The 16,814-nt window shown below is 41.8% G+C and overlaps 2 protein-coding genes across 4 annotated transcripts in view; both read right to left on the bottom strand.

Moving 5' to 3' along the window:
• Window positions 1–731: 731 nt before the first annotated feature.
• Window positions 732–14,640, bottom strand: mbpb (myelin basic protein b). Of its 2 annotated transcripts, XM_029504215.1 has the most exons (5): window positions 14,496–14,640; window positions 6,806–6,910; window positions 6,591–6,617; window positions 4,204–4,287; window positions 732–2,018 (listed from the first exon to the last, which is right to left on the bottom strand). In XM_029504215.1, the coding sequence occupies exons 1-5, from the start codon at window positions 14,610–14,612 to the stop codon at window positions 1,986–1,988; spliced, it is 366 nt and encodes a 121-aa protein (XP_029360075.1). In that variant the 5' UTR covers window positions 14,613–14,640; the 3' UTR covers window positions 732–1,985. The 2 variants fall into 2 exon arrangements, with proteins under 2 accessions (XP_029360075.1, XP_029360076.1); XM_029504216.1 differs by lacking the exon at window positions 6,591–6,617.
• The window catches only part of LOC115044896 (myelin basic protein), a 40,044-nt gene continuing 34,876 nt past the window's right edge, over window positions 11,647–16,814 (bottom strand). For both annotated transcript variants that reach the window (XM_029504213.1, XM_029504214.1), the window contains exon 4: window positions 11,647–15,038. In XM_029504213.1, coding sequence (XP_029360073.1) covers window positions 14,740–15,038 — 299 coding nt within the window. In that variant the 3' untranslated portion in view covers window positions 11,647–14,739. The remainder of the gene's footprint in view (window positions 15,039–16,814) is intronic.

Raw genomic sequence — 16,814 nt, 5'->3', positions numbered from 1 at the left:
AAGTCTGAGTAGAAATCTCACAGGACTGAATTGCATTTTCTTCTGCTTTTTCATTAATCAGTAGAAACACTGTTGCACGGCCTGATTATTCAAAGGGACTGAAAATACTTTGTCATGAATTCATTTCCTCAGTGTTCCCTTCCGGGGGTATAACATATGAAAACGGCCACCAGTGTGTTACCAGCGTCATATTTTTTGGGGGCCACATCTGGCTTCTGTGGGCTTTTATCATATTAATATGACATGAAAACGCACACGCTCTGTGACTGTGCTTGAGTCTGAATGGTGCTCTATCTGCTCAGAAAGCTTGCCATGAATAATGATTACCCAGTGAGTCACGCATTTTGGCCTCATGAAAGGAACCGTAATAGCTTTGTTTGCTATGATGACGCAACCCTTTACCTTTGGGTCAGTTTTTTTTTTTTCTTTTTTCTTTCTTTCTTCTTCTGTCGACAGAGTACACACTTCACTGGGCAGAAAGTAGGGTTGGTTTTGTAAATTTTTATTTTTTATTCTCAGTTAAGTGGCTGGTCATGTTTTATTACACATTGAATAATGAGGAGGATCTTTACATTCATTTACAGGATGCATTCAGGAAAAAAACACACTAAACAGCACTCATGAGGCTCAAGCACACACACAAACAGGAGGAGAGATGGATACTACACATCACATGTGCCTGCTTTTGGAAGACGGATGTCAGGAGCAGCACGAATGGTCGTGCTGAGCCCTTTTTTTTTTTTTTTTTTTTTTCGGCTGACTTTCAACTTTGACATTCTCAAATAACATTTTATATTGTGTGAATACAGAGTTAGTAACAGAGCACCTTTTTGAAATTGTGTTGTTGGGTTTTTGTTTTTGTTTTTTTCACAAAAAGGAAACAGAGCACATTGTTTTTGGTTATGCGGAAATAGGCACTTGTAGCTGCTCAGAGGGTTTTTGTGAATTTAATTTACTGGATGTGTGCATGAAACAGTGAAGAGACTAAAGCACAGATGAAAGCTCTGAATCTGGAGGCAGAAAGTTTTAAATGCGGAAAATGGTGCACTACAAAATAATTTAGTTACAGATACATTAGGAATGAGTAATTTCTCTACTGCTTTCACAAACTATTGCAGAAAATTGCTTTAGAAAGTTTAGAAATGTAACTTTTATTACCAAATCCCCACCCAGCCTTAATGACGAACATACATCAACACAACATTCATGACAGGACGCTTAACCACCGCTGAGACACAAGGGCGGAACATAAACACACAACGACCAGAATGGCTCTCACAATAATGTAAAATCTGTTAAACCGACGACAAAACTAAAACAGGTTCATGGGAGAAGGTTCGAGGGAATGACAAAGACAGTGCAACGAGACAGAAAATCGCTCCCGATGAAGACAGAAGCATCCCGGCCTTTTCATCCAATCAGCAAGCGGCAATGCGGAAGTCAGTCGGACTTGTACCGGCCTTAGCTTTCAAGTGCTCCAGGTCTGCTTCAGTTCAGCCACCTTTTGTTAGATAAACTATGAAAAACGTCCACAGAAACTCAAGCATATATGTATATATATATATATATATATATATATATATATATATATATATTTAGGGAAAAGGGAGAGCCATGGCAGGGGTCAGGGGGTCATTCAGGCTGCACATGTGAGCGGCTTCAGGATCAACTTCAGCAAACAGTTCACACCTATGATGATGACTGCACATGCTCAGTACAACGCATGCAAGGGTCGGGGGCAAGGGGAGGGCAACAGATTGTGTCGCGATCTACCAGCCAAAGGGGAGGGGGCAGTAACAGGAAAATGAGGGATTTAGCAGGAACATTAGAGTGTTAGGAGAGGCGGGAGGGACAGGTGAGCGTAAGGGGGTGACGCGTTTCCTCTTTTTCTTCCTCCTTTTTTTTCTTTTTTAATCCCCCACTTCAGTCCTGTGTTCTTGGAAATCTGCCCTCACGCTGTTGGAAGGGGGTGTAGAGAGAGGACCTCAGCGTTTGGCTGGAGATGCACTCCTGCTTCCCTGTGTGACAGACAAGACATGTCATCAGTGCGCCGGTGTGGCGGCTCCTCGGTGGCTCTGGAGTCTGGCCCATTGCTCACTACACGCCGTTATGTGATGAGAGAGTTTGAATCAAAGGACAGTTCTGTTTTAGGGCCCTGCCAAAGGGAGATTCATCCCTGACCGAAGGGCATTATCTTGTCTCTTCACATTGTGAAAAAAGTTTCTAGGAAGGAGGAGAGAAAGGCTTTACTAGCACTTTCATCAAACCTGACGTTTGTCGTCACATGCCACAAAATGAACTAACTCACCAAGCTGTAACTGAACAATGAGATCAGGGCTTCAGACCCAAAAGTCAGAGGAATCCTTTAATGTGAGAAACATGCTGGTTAGTAAGCCATGGTTGTGTTCTCAGCCTTGTAATGATGCATGAGTGTAGAAGATGAGTTCTGCCAGAATCAGAAATCAACCAGAATTGCAGAGAGTGATAAGAACAAACAATGAAAGACATCAACTCAACCTTGAAGATGCTAAATCAGCATATGGAGAATTCAGAGACACAAAATCAGAACTTTGAAATTTCATATTATAGTGTTTTCTATTAGATTCATTCAGAGCTCAAAAGACAGAAAATGAAAAGTGTAGTTGTATAGTTCAAATGAACATAAAGTAAAAGCAAAAAAATGATGCTGTGACATTCATTGGAAGAAGGAAATGTAAAATAAATTTATGTTAACGTCGGTCATTGCTTGGTGATTGGTGACCAACCCTGACCCTTTTTTTCTAAGATTAGATATTTCTGTGTTCAATGACAAAGCAGTCTGTGAAACCATAATATACTTTTTCCTTCCCATTCCTGCTTTCAGATCAATCATAAAGAGCGGAGAGATCATACAAATGAGACATGGATATTGGATTTCTGGAGAAGATAATCCACAATGTGAGGAGTTTTTTGTTGTTGTTTTTTTTTTTCCTCCTCCATCACACAAAGATAAGGCTGGGAACTGCACGTTTGTTCACAGCTTCTCTTTTAGACTTTTCAGATTATCTGTCATGAAAGTGAAAAAGTCAGTTTACTGAAGCCGAGCTTACAGTATTAGCTACACCAGGGAGCTCTGAGATGAACATCCCAAAAGTTCTTCACCTCCTGAGCTGTTTACTCTCTTGTGCCATCATGTGCCATCATGACTACAATTTAGCCACCACAGACGCAAGAAATGCACTTTTCTCTCCACCTTAAGTAACTGCTAAACGAACTCACGTCAGGTTCAGCCAGAGCGGCTGGCTGATTAAAACAGAAAAGCTGCCAGAGCATCGAAGCCATTGCTGCTTACGATGACACTTTTTTTTTTTTAATGAGACTGATGTGACAGCGAGTCTAAACGGAAACAATAAAAACCAAAATGACTGAATAAAGGATATTGACCATAGCAGCTTAAAATGTCGTGATTGTTGAGCAACCCACAAATCAGTCCTGCTTACAAATGAATTATATTTACAGTCACCTATCTATAGAGAGCAACAATACTGCATTAACGTATATGTATGAATTATTATTGTTTAGTGACACAACCACTGTTGGCATTTATTTCTGGAATCACTGCTGCAATGCTTCTGTTTAGTACGTAAGAAAAACAACATCGGTAGCGCTTTAATATTAGCACAGTCAGACTGTATGTATCTGAAAATAAGAATATTCTTGTTCAGCCTTTGTGAGCAGCGAGCCAACCGAAGTGCTGCGTGGAACTAGTCGCATTTGCCAAGTGAATGATGGTACTGCATGATGGTGTTATATTACACATTGTGCATTAGCGACCTCCTCCCTGTAAAGCAGTTATAGTATGTTAGCTATAGCCCTGCAGCACGCTGGTCAGAGCTGGATCTACCATCGACCACGTGATTATATCAGAGCTGGGACAAGCATGTAGCATTGACAATCATCAGTCTTGTCTCTAAAGCGCCTCTTATTATTCTGCTGCTGCTGTACTAATAATCGGATTAAGCATATCAGCGCAGTGAGGTAAACGCAGCTACCCCTCCACCAGGTCTCCGTTACTCACTCTGCTGCTGATATCATCACTGAGGCAGGAAAGAAACAGTTAAGGCAGACATTACAGAAAGGTCAACATTTCCAGAGAAAGAGAAGAAATACAGAGAAGCTACTAGGAAATAATGGAAATGGCGTCCGGGAAGTTTTTCCTCTTACCATTTTAAAGATTCTAGTCAGGGAGCCTTTGCCATCCCCTCCACTGGCCTTCTTGGCTTTACCGGAGTGGGACTTCTGGTCACCCTGGCAGAGGGAGAAAAAGAGTGAGCGCGGTGAAAGAGTCTTGGAGATGTTTGGCAGGGAAGTAAGAAGAAGCAGAGAGCTCTGTGTTTCTAGAAGTGATTCTACCCTGTGATTATCTGGGGAGATTTTTATCAGGAGTCATGCATGAAGTAAAAAAAAAAAAAAGAAAAAAAAAGGCCACAAAGCAGTGCAGTTTGGTAAGAAAAGGAAACATTTCCTGTTTGCATGTTGGGACAAAAAGAAGAGGAAGATTTCACAAACAAACGTTGGCGCTCGTTTTCATGTGCTCGCATCTCTCTTTTTGGTTAATGCAAGTTCCTGTACCAGGACCACGTGCTGACACTTGTGAATGGAAAACCCAACGCTGATCGGGTCTAGAGCACTTTCTTTACGACGCTCAGGAAGCCAATTTGTTTACAGGAGATGCAATGAAAAAATGTTTCAAAATGTTGCTGCTACAGCAGGTGGTGGAGGTGAATGGTGAAGCCCTTAGAAAGGCATTGATACGAAGTGGGGAGGAGGGCCAAAGGTTATTCTAAATTAGGGCAATGCTTTAGAGCATGTCCCAGCTACAGTGAAATACATGAAAGCAGCTCATGTCCTATTATATAGTATATATAAAAAAAAATCTCCAAAAAATGCTAAATAGTCTTTCAATTTTAGGGAGGGAGGGAACATGCCATAAACAATTGAAATATTAGAATGGAACAATTATTCTGATCCACCAGTACAAATAATTTGATGCTTCTTCTCCAACGTAGCGTGTTAAAGGCGTTTAAGCCACACTACTTTTTTGTGTAACAAGTAAATATATTGGAAGGAATGAGCGATCTAAATCTGAACTCAGTATAAAGATATCTGACAGCTTCTCCTCCAGCCAAAGGCAAAAACGAGACTTCCCTTTTGTTCCCCTTCTCTCCCTGTCAGTCGTCTTTATACAGTCCCTTAGCAGTCCACACCATTTCAACCTTTTCCCTCCAAACGCACTTCTGCTGCCTCATGATTCGGAATTAGCAAACACCCTCTGGCACACATGCATGCACATTCACTTCCTTAAATTAAGTGTTGATAATGTTGCCAAATGAAGCAGAAGGCAGTCTCACTTCAGCCAGCCACGGAGGAATTTCGAAATGACACAAGGATAATGAAGAGCACAGTAACGCCTGTGTTATGGTGAGTACACCATGTGTGGCCTGGATGTGGATAAGTCGAAGACATAAAATTGGGATGACCTATTTGTAAATGGACTGCAGTGGGGAGGAAATGAGGGTGTTATCACTGATGTACGGACGGATGGCGATGGCCAATTTGGTTGATGGAGGTGAAATAGAAATGGAACCACAGGCGTCTTGCTGAAAGGCAGTTTGAGGACTGGGCCTCGCTTGTCGGCGCTCCGCTTTAATTAGGTGTGATACCTTTGTGTTTTTTGAAGTTTCAAACCACCTACCAGGCCCATCTTGGCTGCTAGTCCTCTCCACTGGACGTGTAGAGAGACAAGAGACAAGGACAAGAGGAAAAAGAGACAGGGGGGACAAATAGAAATGTCTTACTCATCGCAAAGGCAGGATGGGAAGGAGAGGAGGCAGGTGGGAGGGCCCGTCCGGGGAGGGGAGGACAGTCACAGGGCATATAAGGAACAAAGGGGTGAGGCAGAGGAGGAGAGAGGAGGAAGGCAGATACTCACATTTAAAAGAACACAAGTTTAGAGACATCCAGCAGCAGCAAAACCAGAAAACAGTGTAACTAGTGTAACTTTGAAATGGGCCGCTTTGCATCACGGGAAATACTCACAATATACAATATTCTTCATATTCTTGTATCGTATTTAGGTGAAAATTTAGGCCCCATTTTCAAGCCTGCGGGGTGAAGTTAAAGCTAGCTCGGGATAAACCCTGACAACAGGAGGAAAGTCCGAGCTGCTTGCTGGCTGGGCGGGGTGACATCCAGCAGGAAATACCCCGTGTAGATCGAGCATTTACCGTGTTCCCGTTTCAGGTTCGATTAAACAAGCGGAACAGTTCGTGGAGCTGCTTGACAGAAGCAGTTGTTTCCAGTGCTTGTGCTAAGCTAGGCTAACCAGTTGGTATATCCAGCTATATTTTTGGCACACATAACTGAAGGGTCAACCTTCTCATCTGAGCTTTAGTCCCAAGATGTTTCTGTACATTCAGTTAAATGCCTAATAGTCACTGTAAAATGCAAAGACGGCAAACACACCCAGAATATGCATTGCAGGGCTGGACCAATACATCTGATCTGTTTTTTGATTGATTGAAAACGTATGTGAAAGCAGCGAGACTCACCCTGGACTTAGGAGGGGCAGGGGACACCTGAGGAAGAGTTCATGACAGAGAGAAAAAGGTTGTTGTTGTTGTTGTTTTGTTTAGTTATCAGACATCAGGAGGAGGGAAAGCATCACGGCAGCAGAGGAGACAAACACAGAGGAAGCGTGGAGGGAGAGAGCACTGCTAATGCACTCAGATCTGCAGAGACGTGGTTCACTCTGAGCGTTACTCACCATTGTGCGGAAGAAATGGACCACGGCGTTCTCTGCTCCACGCTTGCGGTGGGAAGTGGCGGAGGCTTTCTGAGGGGCTGGGGAGAGAGCACCGCGGAAAGATCCCTGCAGAGGACATAAAAGGGAGGGAGAGGAACAATGGAGATGCATGTTAAATGTGCTCTCATGCAGCTGGTGAAGCTAACGGGGGCAGCAGGAGATACCTGCTTGGGTAGCAACTTGCTCAAAGAGGGTTTATCTGCTGCACTGCTACAGACAAGGAATGTGTGCTTGAAGATAATCCATCGTTTGACTTTAATAACTAGTATTATCATTACTTAAGGCCTTATCCTTCCATAAATTAACACAAATAATAATTTTGTATCGGTTGTCATGTTGCTTTTCTTACTTACTTACTACAGCATTACAAAAGGGATCATCGTCTAATGGACTGACAAAAGCCCTTCAGCCTCTTGGTCACCATAGCGCCAGAGGATGATGGGAGGCAGCCGTAGCTCAAAGCTGTTACATAAACAGGTTTCCTTACCTGATAGTGATATCGATGAAATGTTTGTCCAGTAATGAACGTTTAAGCAGGATATTTCTGAATAGGCTGTTTCATTATGGAAGAGTGTGTTTGAGAAAGTACTGTGAGAAGTGTTCGTCAGAGAGCAATATGCTCGGACGGTCTCATTTCATTTGGATGTTTCTCCATCGAACCTCTCCAGCTTTCGCCGCACATTTACATCACTGACGTAAAGGTGGGAGCATCTTTAACCATAAGAGATCCTGAAATTGTCCGTCGGTCCCGCTGAGATTGAATAGCTCTGATTGAGCTCTGAATACAAGTAAATGGACCTGTTCAGTTCAGCTGCCTTTACTGTGTGAAAAATCTCCTGTTTACTTTTTCCAGCCACCTGGAGTCTCGAAGAACTTTCACCTCATTATCCCTCATTACTGCTGAAAACCTCTGGCCACCGAAAAACTAATTGAAAGAGAACAAATGAGCAATTCAAATTGTAAGTATTTTCTCATTACGGTTTTATGTTAACAAAGAAGGCCGATTGCCAAGCGCATCAAAGTCAGACTTCAAAAAGGAAAAGTCAAAATGGACGTGTTTGAAGTTGATATCTTCCGTCTTCTAGACCCTAAAAAAAAAAAAAAAAAAAAAAAACAACCTCTGGTGTATAAAAAAAAAACAACAAAAAAACAAAAACGATTAACTCACGCAAACAGTAAAGACACATTACAGGTGAAAAGTGTGAATGCTCTAATAGCAAAAAACATCAACTACCTGCAGCCCAATGAAGAAAAAAAAACAAAAAAACATTTCCACCCACTTTTCAGTTGATGCTACCCCATTCATCACTTTCTTTGACCCCATTAACACAACAGAAAATGTATATGTGTGTGTGTGTGTGTTTGGTGGTTTGTTCACATCCATTATCTCGCATTAAAGAACCTTAATGTAACCAAAAGGGAAGAGACTTTCACCACAACCACCGTGAGAGATTTTACCACCACAACGTTTTTCACCTCGACCACACCCCGCCCAAATGAGCGCTTGGAAAAATGCGTAACAGCCACCAAAATTCATCAGCGCTACAATCATACTTCAACAGTTTGAAGTATCTCTGTTGTTGGCATCAGCAACTCCCCCTTGATGTAATGGAGGCAGATGTGAAAGAAAAGAGTGGAAACAGAGAAACGTCCGAGGCTGCTGGTGCAGCTTTATCTGTTAGGAAGGAGGAGGAGAAAAAAGCAAATATGGGAGAAGGAACAGGAATAGAACAGCGGTGTCTGAATAGAGGAACGCACGTTTGATGTCAGAGGTTCAATGAACGGAGGAGACACAAAGGGCTCACACACACAAACATGTAGGGATTTGTGTGCGCCTTGTATAGCTCACCGTGTCCAGTATCAAAACACTTCTTCTTTCAGATACTCTCCCACTGGTTTTCTGAAATGACGGCCCTCTTTTCTCTTTTATCAGTCGTTAATATTCTATTCTTTTTATGTGTATGACAAAGGTAATGAATGGCAGATGAGAGAAAAAGAGAATTTCAATTGTGGCTATGAGTTGAAGTGTAGTAAGTTTGATTAGTCAGATTAGATAAAATGAGATTTTTGAAAATCATTCATGAAAAGAAAAGCTCATTCACTGCCCGCTTTTTTCAATTATTTCAACCTGCTCAAAAAAAATAAAAAAATAAAAATCTGTTTATGATGTACATTTATCATTTTCAACTACTACTACTAGTGTAATAATAATACAAAAAGGGAGAAGGGAGTGATCAGGATTCAGAACAGGTGCATGATCATAACCGCCTCCTGCTCAGGAGTCTGCTTCGTTGTGAATGATGCTTAGTAATTAATCCCATACAGGGAAGAAGATGTGGGAGGTGCATGGATGAGTCTGCTCGACTGCTCGATCTTAATCATTAGCAGCAACTTGCTTGAATCAATATCATAATCATCATCATCATTCAGGAAAACAAAACAAACAAACAAAAAAAAAAAACTAACAACAGACTTGTAAGCATTCTCTATCGAGCACTGAGTTGAGAAATGTGCAGGACGAGCAGCAGATATTCTGTAGCTGTAAACCAGAGGAAACAGCACCCTTTCCCATATTTATTCATCCATCTGCCCACAATTAGCCCCTCTGCCCCCCCCCCCACCCCCACCGTGGTTGTTAGGAAGCAGTCACAAATGACAGCCCCGGCTGATTCACACTCGGTTTTTGCGCTTCACATCCATCACTGTGTGCACTCGTGCTGAGCCAGAACAAAGGAGAATAATTGTGTTGAACTCTGATGACCGCCGGTATTTGTTCCTTTTTTGCGTGTGTGTGGTGGAGTCACTCCTTCAGATTTATGAACTGAGTGAGCGAGGAGCCAATGGACTTGGTTGACCGGCAGAGCACGAACACTGCAGCTCCATCAGCTCATATTTTATCTCTGGATGGAGGGCAGCCTGTAATTCAGCAAGCAGTCAGTAGTACGACACAGCGAGTCATAGATTCTAAACAAAAATAGACATGTCTTCCTAAACTGTAAGCTCTAATGACTGCCAGGGTGTGAGTCCACTGGTTGTTTCCATTGAAATCTATGTGAAAATGGCCCTCCTTCTAACTTACTGATGAGTTTATGGACTCAGTTTCTAGTTTCTGGTCTTTTCTAATACAGCATGATGCTACGTGTTTCAAATTTTTGGTGATGGTGCCATTTGGAGGAAAACAGCATAAAGCAGGGGATGGATTAGGGTGTGGCTACTGTGTGAGTGACAGTGTACCACACGCAGCGACTGGCCCTTAAAATCAGGATACGGAGCTGGTTAGATCCACCTTCTCCGACAAATATGGCTTAAAAAAAAAAAAAACAATCGGGTGATGGCCAAGGTAGAATCACAGCGAAACAGCAGTTGAAACACTAATATGGGATGTCACTGTGGGTTGACATGGGGAGATGTTGCAAGGCTTGGCTGCTGTGATGTTTTTTTTTTTTTTTTTTTTTTCCTAATAAAGACAAACCCACTTCCGCTCCGCAGTAATTTTCATTAAGGCCCTTAAGACTTGGATTTGGTTTCATATAATTCTGAAGGTCATGACCAAATACTGACTTTTCATGTCAGGGAGTCACAAAGATACCGTAAGGGGCCTCGTCCTCTTCCGTGTGTGAGCGAGAAAACGGTCCTGCTGTTAACTCCGTGGCATGTCAGTGTTTGTTTTAAGTGCGTCATGATGTCCTGTGCCTGGGGGAATCTGCTTCTTGGGCACAACCAGATGATTTACATCTACAATGGAAATTCCAACGAACCTGCACCGACTGACTTTGAGGAGATGAATCACAGGGACGTGATCATCATAAAGATGCCACAGCTCACGACCTTCAGATGCATTTTAAATGCACTCAAAAACAGCGAGACTTCTCTCCCAAAAAAAATGAAATGAGTTTGGGAGCGAAAGCATCGACCTGTGACAGTCACTGAATTTGGAGGAAAAGGCACACACTAAAAAGGACAGTTATCCCTAAAACACAACTAGAAGGGAGATTAACTTTCATTTAAAGCTTCTCTGATAACTGCCTTTTGCTTTGAAGTTAAACTTTATGAGCGAGTGACTGAACAGTGCAAAGTATTTATTGGTGTTAATGTCTAAAACTTTAAAGCATTAGACTGCACGTAAAGCCCTGCATGCTGAATACACACCCAAAGTCAACTCTTCTATTGACGTGTGTGTGTGTGTGTGTTGTATTTTGCGGTTTGGTGCCAGAACATATATTGCAACACCACTGTCAAACCAGCAATGTGATGACAAATCAGAGCAAGTGTTAGCAGACCAGTTACGACAATTTCTCTTACAACAGAACAACAAAATGAGAGACATCAAGCCAAACACGGATTAAAACAAAACAAATGGAGAGCTGAGAGTTTTGTTAAAGAGTTTTAATCAAGCAATAATCACCAAAAAAGAAAAAGAGATAGCTTAGAGCAGGATCGTGTTATGAACAGGTCACCAGTCACACAACATTGTCACAACAGATACAAATGCTGACATCTATCTGCTGCAAAGTTGAAGGCATCACAAAACAGGGATTGTCACGTTGCTGATCCGCTAATGCCTCGGACCGACCGGGTCAAAAACACGTGAACCTGAGGCGGGCTAACGGATGGGGGGGGTCCATCCAAGACACTGGGGTTAGAGTAGACTGTCACACTGGCTTTGGTTTTCTACCGTCAGCTGTTATGAATGCCTGATTTACATAAGGATCATTCCAGTTATCATGATATGCCTGAGCCTTTACAGTGGAAACCGCTTCCAGTCGTCAAAAAGTTTTGGAACACAATTTCTTTTCTTTTCATACACGACAAATGATTACTGTGGCTCAGTAACACAAGCTGACATACACTTGTGTACTTGTGCGAGGGTTTTGGAGCCACAGTAGGTCACACCTGGAAACGAACCTCCCAGCATGAGTTCACAGTGTTTCACTTGCTATGTGCACTCACTTCAGCTTAATATCTTCGCCACTGGGGCTTGGGGACTTATTTTTAACCTTCCTTTCATGCTGTGCTCTCCTTTTTGACAAAAGACTGTAATTATTGTCCAAGCTTTCTCACAGCGGCAGTTGTGTTCATGTTAAAGAACACTGACTGTTGGAGCAGGAGAGCCAGGGCACAGTAATAAGTAATCAGCATGCAAATATAAATTAGCTGACAGGTTAATAATAATCTGCTCTCAATCATTAAGAGTGATTTTCCACTGTAATATGACTTTAAATATTTGCTATTCTTCAGCGTAATTCTCATGCATTTTCCCCCAAATTAGCAATGCTCTATCTCTAGAACCCGGAGTGATCAAAAACCTGTTTCAAATGCAGATTTCCTGCACTTGTTTCATATCCTGAGACTGAAGTTTATCACCACTTGATACCTGTCATCTCTTAATATTTTGATGGAGCCCAGACTCAGGCTTGCGTCAAAATGAAATCAGAAACACAAAAAATAACAAAAAAAACAAAAAAAAAACAAAACAAAACTTGTATCAACTAAATATTAAAACCATTTAACTTTACTGAAATAAGCATGCATATCATAATCCACAGCAGAAAACAATGACACAATCTTTCCCACTAATACTACAGCCTCGAGCTCAACATATGCATCAATAAAGTCTGGAGAATCTCAGCACAGAAAAAGGCAGGGTTGAAATGAAGCTAAAAAATATCTCTCTTCATGATGAATTCTTTCGGAAAATACTCGAATTTGCAGCATAAAATTAGTACGGCTGATTTTTTTGTTTTTTTTGCTGGAGGCAACAGAAGTGCGGCCAACCTGTCTGTTGTATGCTTGAGATGTGAACACTTGTCATTTAAAGGCAAACCCTTGGTGAATACATATATAAATATATTTGTACAACTTTGTTTCTCATTAATATGTAGAGCAATGTACAATTTCATGGCAAAAGAGAATGAATAAATCAAACATATACTGCAGCAGATTGGTTGCGAAAACCTAAACGTTACACGAAAAAGCTTCAATACTTGTTCTGTTGACGTTTTCCCTGAATGTTTGAAGAGTAACATTTCCCCAAATGAAAACATTATATGGTCTGAACAACAGACTAAAAGCAGAGAAGAGTATATTAAAATATATTTTAATCCTGAATCTTACATCGAAAACCTTTTCAAAGTTGGCATAAGACATGGAAGGTGGGGCTGCATATGTGCTGCTGCTCAGTGACTCTTAATGTGCCAGAGCTCTGTGGTTAACGCTCTTCAGGGTTAGAAAAGGTAAAAAAAAAAAAAAAAATGCTTTCCTTACAGTATCATCTCTGCTGTCCTGCCTTCACAACAGCCATAAAGAAAAGATGGGACACAGAGCAGAATCTCCGTGCCGCCTTTCTAAAAGCACCACGCCAGCCTTCGGTACGTAGCCTCAGCTGGTTCATGTTGTCAGGATGACAATAGCAATGCCTGTTCCATGCCCGTTTGTGATCTCTCGGAGTTTACACCACATTTGGTGCTGAGGAACAAATTTCCATTTCAGTGCCACCTCCAGTTGGCATCACTGAGAACAGCTCATTGGCTGAAAAGATGCCGATCCAGCAGGGCTGCAGTCTAGTTCTTAATAGTCACTGCAACAGTGCCAAGGAGTCCATTGTGACTACAAGTTGATCCAAGTCCATCTGAAGACAAACCAGTGCCAGGAAAGCTAACAGACACTCCACTACTACAGCTATAAGCCAAAATAAAAACTTTTTTCTTGTTTCATAAAAGTAGACCTATCATGTGAGGTTTCTTATTTACTTATTTATCTGAGCAGAGTGCAGACTAATTAAAAAGCACTGCATGCTCAAATGCCTTATAATTACTTGCCTGCATGATAAGAAAAGCTAGTCATTATTTCATACAGCTACTTGTTTATATTCCCAAACTGAAGATAGTAATATGCTATCATTAATAGCATAATCATGAACTTTGAAAGTGACTGCTGCACCAAGCAAACTGTAGTGAACGACCTGTGGCTAACTTTAATATGAACCAGAGAAATCGAAAACAGAGAGACTGTCAGAGAAGCAGCTTTAACTCTGCAAGCCTAATGCCGCTTTACAAAATCCCCCAAATCTACCGGTATTATGTCGATATAAATCTCTCACATTGTCATCATCATCATTTAGGGAAGTACCTGAACTGAAACATGGCTGTTCCTTACTCCAGTTGGTCAAACGCTCTGAAGAGCAAACTGACTTACAGCAGCAACAAGTGAACAACGCCACCATTTCACTACTACTACTACTACAGTTACGGCAGATATATTAAGTTTTAACAGGAGAAAATGCTACTATTGTCAGTACCATTCAAACTAAAGAAAAACAGAAACAATATAGAAATGTATCCATAAATGATTCAAAATCACAGCCTCTTCACAATAAAGAAAAAAAAAAAAAAAAAAAATCAAAATAAAACAAACTGCACCAAAGTCATTATCCTGCGTAGATTCATAAGCCTATTAGCAAATTACAGTGGATTCAAGGATAATGTCAGTCACCATAAAACTAACACGTTTATACATGACAAATATGATGCAACAAATTCTTCTCTAGCGAATCGGAAGTAAAAAGTGGTTCTGGGAATGAAACAGCAGAAAGAACGGAGATACGTGAGAAATGTCGAGTTTTAATTTGATTCGACTCTCCTCGCTTCCTCACCTTGCTCTTCCTCTTTTTGTCCCCTCCAAAGAACTTTCCGATCTGATCCAGGAGGCCGGGGCTCTTCTTCCTGCGGCCCAGCCCAAAGGAGGTCTGTGTAGAGCTTGCAGATGCCATGGTGGTAGCAGTAGTTGGTGGTATAACTGTATTTATCAAATGTGGAGCTTGTGACTCTCTTTTCAGAGAGACTGAAGATGGAGGAGGGAAAAGAGAAAAGAAAAGAGAGGAAGGGAAAAAAGCTAGTCTACTCTAGGTCCTGTTCGGGGCAATCCGACCCGCACTCTGAAGCCGCTCCGCTGTGCTCCTGGATGGTCTGCAGCTCGTCCGACTCGGAGGGTCGGTCTTTGAAGGTGTTGTCCTCTCGGCCCGGGGCATCTCGGGAGAAGAGGCGGGCCAGGTGGGGGCGTGGCGTGGCGGCGTCAGGGTCAGCTGGGCTGGCAGGGGGCCAGGGCTGTTGGAGGCCCTCAGCGCCTGTGGAGTCAGTCACCGCCGGCTTCTCCAAGATGCAGCCATTGTTCTGGTTCGCATCTGCCTCACCCAGGCCTGCGGGGAAAAAAAAAACAAGGGTCATCTATGGGCTTGGGCCTGCATGGCACACAACAAACCACAGCAGCACAATGGACTCCTTTGACACGGCTGTGCCCTTCCGTCTGCAGCGGAGCTAACGTTTCACACTTTAATTAAAGTGAGACTCACCTGCCGAAAGGAAGCAGGCAGCATTGTGAGATGTGAGACATAAGAAACTGCCCAACATCAGTCGTATTTTATTTTCTTAGGTGCAGACTTTTCAGTCACACTAATGTTGGAGTTAGTGTGCTCACAAATCAAAGCGTACATTATTCTGTAATGGAATGGATTGGAGTGTTTGCATACACCTTGATGGGTTATAGTGCTTCTATTAATAGTGGGTTGACACTCCTCCTATGCTCCTCACATAATCCCATCTCCAGTCGCAAACTATATGGTTCCATTTTTCATTTCCATCATGGGAAAACAATGTGTATTCCAGTGCAATAGTTCCAGTGAGATGGAAATACAGCTGCTCCTGTGAAGTCCTCTTTTACAGCGATCCATGAAGCAAGCCAGCTCCCACAGCAAAGGACATCCAGAGCATTCCTGCCTCCAAAACAATATACACACTGTACTGGCAGAAATGGTGTAGCACTACACCACAGATTCAGCATGCTAATATTGGTTGAACAGTAGGCTGTTGTTGAGCTGCATAGTTATCACAGAGAAACAAAAAGCCCAGTGTCACTAAAATAACTCCTATAAGTATGGATTTTCAACCCAATGCACGGTGACACTTATCTGATTTGGGACCCAGGAGCTACAACGCCACTGTCTCTGGGTGCAGAGCAAGCGTTGGGTTATGTTGAGGGTCTACACTATGATTTTCTGCAATTATAGATGGAATGACTCTTGAAACAACTCATTTATACTAACATCACCATAATAATCCTTAAGAATAATCTATAATCAATAATAATCTTATTTAGTCCAATGAGTTTTAGGGCTTGTTTTCCTTCTGGAAAATTTGCACATCATGCATCAAATGTGAAAATCTGTGTTGATATGAAACAGTTTGAAGAGAAAGAGACAAGACGGGTGCTGAAGCGTAACTGTCTTTTCAATGTCCATCACTGCGTCAAGTATAAGGTTGTTTCAAAACAAAATTTTGTTGTTTGCCTTGTACCTAGTGTGTTGCTCACCCACCAGATGGATGTGTGCCTCATTTTTTAAAGTTTCAGAAGAGAAAGTTCTAAATAAACCTTATGAGGGGCATGTCTGCAAAAAGGCAACATATCGGTTACTTCACTTAGGCAGCTCTGTGATGATAATTTACTCAAATCTAATTTAAAGCCTGTCTTTTTTTAACACATTATCTAATATGACAAAATGGTAAAATGGGTTTAATAAAAAATATCACATCTATTAAGGCTGTATTCCGCATAGTCCTGTGACCCCGTCAGCTGTGGCAGCCTCGCCACATCCACTGCAATTATGTATGCACTTAGTCAATCTTACCTCACTCACAATTTCATTCTTATCAAGGTGAGAAAGATTCTTTAAAAAGCTTCAGTTACTGGGTTAACTGTTGCTTTAAGGCCAAAGAAGCATCCAAACCCAAAATGTAAAAAAGAAAAGAATAAAATATGGGAAAATGAGACACAAATAGGTTTTGGTTAAAGAGAACTGATGTGTTGTGAAAGCCATGATGTGTTAAATTGTTCAAATTCAACTTCAACCGGTCGGTGCAGCCCGTGTTGCTTTTGGTCTACTTGATCTGATTCAAGTTCTCAATAAACTTGAATCATG

This window comes from Echeneis naucrates, chromosome 6 (assembly GCF_900963305.1).
Source record: "Echeneis naucrates chromosome 6, fEcheNa1.1, whole genome shotgun sequence".
Taxonomy (NCBI): Eukaryota; Metazoa; Chordata; class Actinopteri; order Carangiformes; family Echeneidae; genus Echeneis; species Echeneis naucrates.
Note: the sequence above shows the minus strand (reverse complement) of the source record. Positions and strands in the feature narration are given on the sequence as shown.